Source organism: Anopheles aquasalis, chromosome 2 (genome assembly GCF_943734665.1).
Source record: "Anopheles aquasalis chromosome 2, idAnoAquaMG_Q_19, whole genome shotgun sequence".
Classification (NCBI taxonomy): Eukaryota; Metazoa; Arthropoda; class Insecta; order Diptera; family Culicidae; genus Anopheles; species Anopheles aquasalis.
Window position 1 is genome coordinate 14,487,123 of NC_064877.1, and position 6,141 is coordinate 14,493,263.

A 6,141-nucleotide genomic window follows, 5' to 3' on the forward strand; every position below is an offset into this window, starting at 1 on the left:
TTTTCATATTCCGATATTCTGCCTCGATTGCGTTGGACTTGATGTCCCGAGAAAACGTGCGAGATCAAATTTGAGGAGCCGAACGAACTTCCTTCCCTCTCTCTCTTTCGCTTGACTCGATAACATTATGTGTGGCCTCCGGAATTCGTTGACCTTTTCTGTTTTTAGAACAGCATCAAGAAATGGAGCATTTGCTAGTTTGGATATCAGTCGCCTTCGTTGCGGACGATCAATACTGCATTATTTATGACAATGAAGATCAATTCCCCCTTTTGCCTAATGCTGTTGTTGCGGAAAGATAACTGGTGCCACTCGCTCTAGAGTTACGTTACTTACTCCTCTCACAAACACACCGTTTGCCCATTAGATCGCAGCCAAAGTGTATATCAAGAGGAAGGCAAAGAAGGAAGGATTGAATACGGAACCAACGGAATAATCCATATCCAAATTCACTCCTGGGATCCTGCTTGATCGTGTTATTGAACCCTCTCTTTGCTCGCTCTCCACGGGTTGGCGGCTGATGATCCGAGGGGTCGTTATGCGCCGTGTGCTGTTCCGTGCGCGAGGTCAACACGCGCGTGTAACTGTGTCGTTGCTGGTCAGTGCACTATCGTGTCGCCCGGAGGTCCTCTCCTCCCTCGTCTCCTGTGGTGCTACCGCTTCGGTTGGTGGTGCTGGTGGCACCTTGAAATGATCGCGTGTATGGTCTGTTTGTACATTTAAATGGTTGCGAGGTCGTCGTTGGCGGCGATCATCAGCTCGAGAGCATCTCCAACTGCTGGCAAACGGAGAACTCGATCTGAAGAAGCTGTTGTAGTCGATGGTGGAGAGGGTGGTCTTCGATCGGAAGAAGTGTCAACGAGGGAGAGAGCGAGAGATATTGGAATAGCCGCCTGCACTCTGGAGCCCCCGATCATCACCCTTTTGGGGGCGGAGGGCGGACAACAAGCGGTACAAAAACCTGTTTTTGTGCCTAGAGTAGGGACTGTGCCCGCAAAGGAGGAAAGGTGTGCGAGATGCATTCACGACATCACCGTTGCCGTCTTCCTCCTTCTCACTGGCTCTCTGGAGAAGTGTCTTGTGGCCCAGAACTGACTGCACCACCCCACCCCAGTCGCATATTATAGAGAGACAACTAGTAGGGGGAGCGTTTGGTGGGGACTCAGGTGCAAAGGAGGAAGTACCGTTGCGCTTGAAAATGAATGAACTTCCGCACACCACCACCATATCCTCTGCAGGCGCGCAGTCTCCATGAACTCCATGTGGTGGAGCGCTGGTGACATTCTCTTCCTTTTGCATCACACTACAAGCAGCGCGCGACTCTCGGTACACCAGGCCTTCGGTCCCATGTTCGCGGTCTTTTTTTTTATCCTTCCTTGTACTGCTGCAGCAGGAAAGAGGGAGTCCAGCAGAAGTTACAACATGATGAAGGGATCACGCCTGGTGGTATGCGCGCTCTGTGGTTGACTGTGAAGTCGATCCTGTATCGCGCCAACCTACTTTCGTGAGCATCAGATGCCGCGCCGCAGTATAATAGAGCATGCAGTGACATATAAACCAAACTCCTCGATGTCGACACCACCAACGGCGCGCAAAGTGTGTGCACGCCGTGGTGTGAACGAGAGACGACTACTGAAAGGTCAATGGACGACGTACACACGAACCATCATCCCTCAACGAGCAACCAATCGCTGTTTTCGTGCTTCCACGATCGGTAAGGAAAGGATCGAGAGGTTCCCTTGCTCTCTGACATCCCAGTCTCATACGCGGTGACGCTCCTTCGGTCTTACATTGTATGCCATGGTGGATCCCATCACCGAAAATATGTCGCAAAATGATGTACGATGGAAGAATGTGGGGGAATTTAGGGTGAAACATATGTAGCACATCTGGATTCAACTGTGGATCACGTGGGAACTGACTGTACGCTTCTGCTCATTTGGAACAGGGAATACGTAGCCAGCAAGACAGTCATCTTGTTGAAGACTACTTCCTGTGTATTTCATTGTGAACCTTCAGCTGTAGAGCTACCAAAGTATCATTTCGCTCGATTCACATGTGCTGTGAGTGAGCTAAAAATTTTCTTCAGACACCGCAGGTTGTGCAACTTCTTCGGTTATAGCTCATGGGTCCTGGTGTGTATCTTACATAACATGCAGCAGTTTGGACTTGAGCCCTTCTATAGAGGAGCCACAGAAAAAAAGGCCTCTATTGATGGACAACAGCACAGCTGGTCGATTACTACCTGACGACCGTGCAGTGCAATACTCTCTTGATCATCACCTGATCGGCACAGCTCAATCCCTCGAAGAAGTAATTGTTGTGGGGGGGATCTTTCAAGAACATCACGCGTCGCCCTCTCAATAAAGAGCGGGCGTACGCCGGCACCGCTTGAGTGATGTGGTGTGTCCGCCTCCAAGTCCACTCACACAATGTCTCTGGCGGAAAGTGCTGTGTGGTCTGCAACGGAACGGAACTGCCTCCTTCAGCCAACAGCAGCAGCTGCAACAACAGCGACATCGAGAGGAAGTGGGGGTGGGTGAGTGTAAAGTGCATTGATCTTTCGCCTGGAACACATACCCCACTCGAAGAAGAAGGGGTGGTAACGCGCAATCATCGCTTGTTCTGCGGCTTACCTTCGTTCGCTCAGTACACAGCAGCAGCGACATATCTTGTCATGAAAAGAAGAACTGCCATGACCCTGCTGCTATATGCATGTGATATGGTGGAAAAGAGGGACCGAGGGGTAGGACGATGATGATGCAGCAGCTTTTTCGGGGATGCAGCAGAGAACAGCGTGAAGTTCCGGCTGCTGCCTCTGCCCGAGTGTAAACTTGGTTTCCAACATTCTTGCGTGTTCCTACGGGGCAAGGCATTGTATTAGCGGTGCGCGCACAGAGAAGCGCCACACCAGCAGTGTGCCGTTCTTTAGCAAAGGAACACATCTGTTCTCTTATAAGCTCTCCAACGAGTATGGTGAGGGTGCATATGATGCATGTAGCTGCTGCTGCTGCACATACTCGAACCACATCTCCATGTAAACGGGAAGGAACGGTGGGAGTAGTTCCATAAATCTTTGGAAGTTTTTTGGGAGAAATTTTGGCTGTTGATGGCGAGGCGCGCGCGCGAGCACATCGAAGATCGCGTGTGAAGTGGGAAAAGAAAGCCAAAACAGGTTGCCGTCGTTTGGGGTTGGGGAAAACGGGAACGAAACAACCGTCGCGTCCCCAGGCTGGTGGTTAGTAATACCCTACCAGGATGACAACAAGAGCAGCAGCAGCAGCAGCAGCCGCCGCCGCCGCCGCAGGAGCAGCAGGGTGTTTGTAGTATGTCGCTCGCTCAAGCCCAGCACGCCAGCAAAACCAAGTGGCTTGAAGAGGAAGGGTAACCAGTAACAGAAGGCAGCGACTGGTTTTGGTGGAAAGCAGCAGCGTGCAGCGACAGCAATAACCGTTTTCGTTCCGTTTTTATGTTTCACTCTTCTCGATGCGACGATGCATTTTGTATCTGCTGCTGCTCCTGATGCTGCTGCTGCTGCCTCCATAGCTCTAGCGCAAGAGTGTTTCTTTCATTTGAAATCGTGTCTCGAGTGCCGGCAATAGTTCTCTGTTACGTAGAGCAGAGCACATTAAATGCAATTCGTTGTGAATCAAATAATAAGCATGGATATAACTGAATGTTTCTTTCTACTTCTTTCTTTTGCAGATACAACGCAGCCTAGCGGAGACATTAATCATAAGTTATTTCCATCATCGATAAGACGATACTCTTTCAACGAGCAATAATACACTAGGGAGATAGCCAGGTGTTAACTCAATCTACTATAAGAAGAGATAGAAGCAGCTCCACTTACCCCATTAGTGCTAGATTTGGGTTAGATTTTGGTGGCGTCTAAGGCAATTATTTATAAAATTATTAAAAAATAAACACCACCAGTAAGCCGGCGAGTTCTCTACGTAAACGGAGCTAAAAACAAAAAAAATCGATCTATCACTTCTTATCAATTGTGCATACTCTTCTCAATGATTAGTGATAGCTGAGATAGATTTAAATAAGATGATATTTCAATAAGAAAGCAACGAACTGCAATAATTCATCCCATTTTTCATTTGACTGTAAGCGTAGTAATATATTTTGTGTGTCGTAAGCGCCAGGGTGTGTTCTTGTTTGTAAGGGCAAAGAGTTAGTTGTGTAAGGGTCGTCACCCAATCCCCAGTTCTCAACGAAACCAAATATTTTTCAGCTCTGCTCGGCGGCTGCTACCTTTTACTGAACAGATTTTGTATCTCGATTTGATTGTGTTTGGCGCAGTGAGCGCAAATACACACACTTCTCAACCAAAAACTACCTTTAAACTCGTAAAGTTCTCGTATAAGCTAGAAGGTGTAAGCTAGATTAGTGCTTTTTTTCTTTTTTCAATCGATAAACGAACCAAGGAAGTGATAGCATTTAGCGCAGGCAGAGTATTGCATTTAAGAGACATAGTAAGTCACTTGTGGACAGGGTAAGCGTAAAAGTAATATTTCATTAGGATTCGGCGAAACGCGCTAGTAAGTAGATTTGTGAGTTGAACCCCTTGACCAGAACAGGCGATAGGTAGTTGAAAGAGAGAAAGGACAAACTTTCGAGATCATCGAAATAAACGACAAAGGAGACAAAATGCTTCCAACAAGCCAACATCAGCAACAGCATCAACAGCAGCAGCAGCAACAACAGCAGCAGCAACAACAGCAGCAGCAGGATGCCCAAACGCAACATCTGCTGAATGTGGCCGCTGCTACGTCCTACACGACTGCTGTCTCATCGAGTGGTGGTTACAGCATGAGCAGCTACCCGATCGTTACGGGCCATCATCATCTGACGGAGAACAACAACCTGTTAATGCACCCATCGTACGGTAAACCAGCGGCCCACGTAGCTCACCAGCTACCACCGGCCTCTCTCATCACACTGCAGCCCGTGGCGCTTGATGCTCACCATCATTCGGCGTTGCATCATGTGTCCAACCTGGGATCACTACCGCAACCACCACCGCCCGGTGCAACGGCAGGCGTTTCGATGCAAGGACCACCGCCGTCGCAACCGCCACCGCAGTCGCATCAGTCTTCCCACGCGACGACACTCGTCACAACATTGGCTCCACCTCCGCAGCAGCAGCAGCAGCAACAACAGACTGTTGGCTCCAACGCAGGACTTGGTGAGTTGGTTTTGGGTGGCACAGGGCATCACATGCACCATGATGCCATGCAGCAGCAGCATCAACAACAGCAACAACAACAACAGCAACAGGATCAGCAGCAGCAGCACCATCAGCAACAGCAGCATCATCAGCTCGATATGCAGCAGTCTTCCATGTCCTCGATGAATGATCCGAATGGAAATGGTACGTACGATCTGAAGGCAGACGAACTCGTTCCAAGAGTTCTCTTGTGTCTTAAGCTACTAGTGTGACCGAAGGGTCAATGTAAGTGCAAGCGAACAATTCCCGTCTGTCTCCACACTCACCGACAATGCAGACGACGCAGCATATTGGCCTGCGCATAGGTAGCTCGATCGACATCCAAACTCCTCTCCATCCGATTGATGAAAAAAGTGCGTCTTGAATGTCGATGAGCCGTGCAGCGGTCATTACCCGTCGTCGTCATGTGTTGTCCGTGCTGTGAAAGGATATTCTTTCCACGCTCTATCTCCTCTGGTGGTGGGCATTTTCCCGGGAGAGCACCATTTCATCCATATAGCTTAGGATGATGCGCTGAGGACAACGATGAATTTTCCTGTCTAGCTGGTTGTTATTGCTGCTATCGCGGATATTACTCTGGGCACAATGCTGGATGGAGCTGACTACAAGTCCTAATGTTTTCCATGAAGGACGCTGATGTTAAAAAAAGGAAACGCTATGATTCTGCAATCGTAGAGCAGGCATTCAGAGGTAATTGTCAGCAATAGTCTTTATAGTTCTAACAGCATCATGGTATAGCGCGTTACAATCGCAATTGATTGTAGGATTTCTGTAAGGTATGTTATTTAATGATTCTGATATGCTTGATTGAGGCCTTTTGGTCATCTCGCGGAACGTTATTTTGCTTTTCTTCTCTTTTCAAATGCATGATGCCTGCCAATATAAGTAGCGAGGATTGTTCA

At 48.6% G+C, this 6,141-nt stretch overlaps 1 protein-coding gene across 1 annotated transcript; it reads left to right on the forward strand.

Annotated features, from left to right (window-relative positions):
- The first annotated feature begins 4,659 nt into the window (after nt 1-4,659).
- LOC126569212 (putative uncharacterized protein DDB_G0288537) lies at nt 4,660-5,862 on the forward strand. Its single transcript, XM_050226154.1, has 2 exons — nt 4,660-5,383; nt 5,783-5,862. The coding sequence occupies exons 1-2, from the start codon at nt 4,660-4,662 to the stop codon at nt 5,839-5,841; spliced, it is 783 nt and encodes a 260-aa protein (XP_050082111.1). The 3' UTR covers nt 5,842-5,862.
- Nucleotides 5,863-6,141: the final 279 nt, after the last annotated feature.

Coding starts and splice junctions, on each gene's coding strand:
- LOC126569212 (XM_050226154.1), top strand. CDS start 4,660: ATGCTTCCAACAAGCCAACATCAGCAACAGCATCAACAGCAGCAGCAG. Junction 5,384..5,782: donor GAATGATCCGAATGGAAATG/GTACGTACGATC, acceptor TTTCCTGTCTAG/CTGGTTGTTATTGCTGCTAT.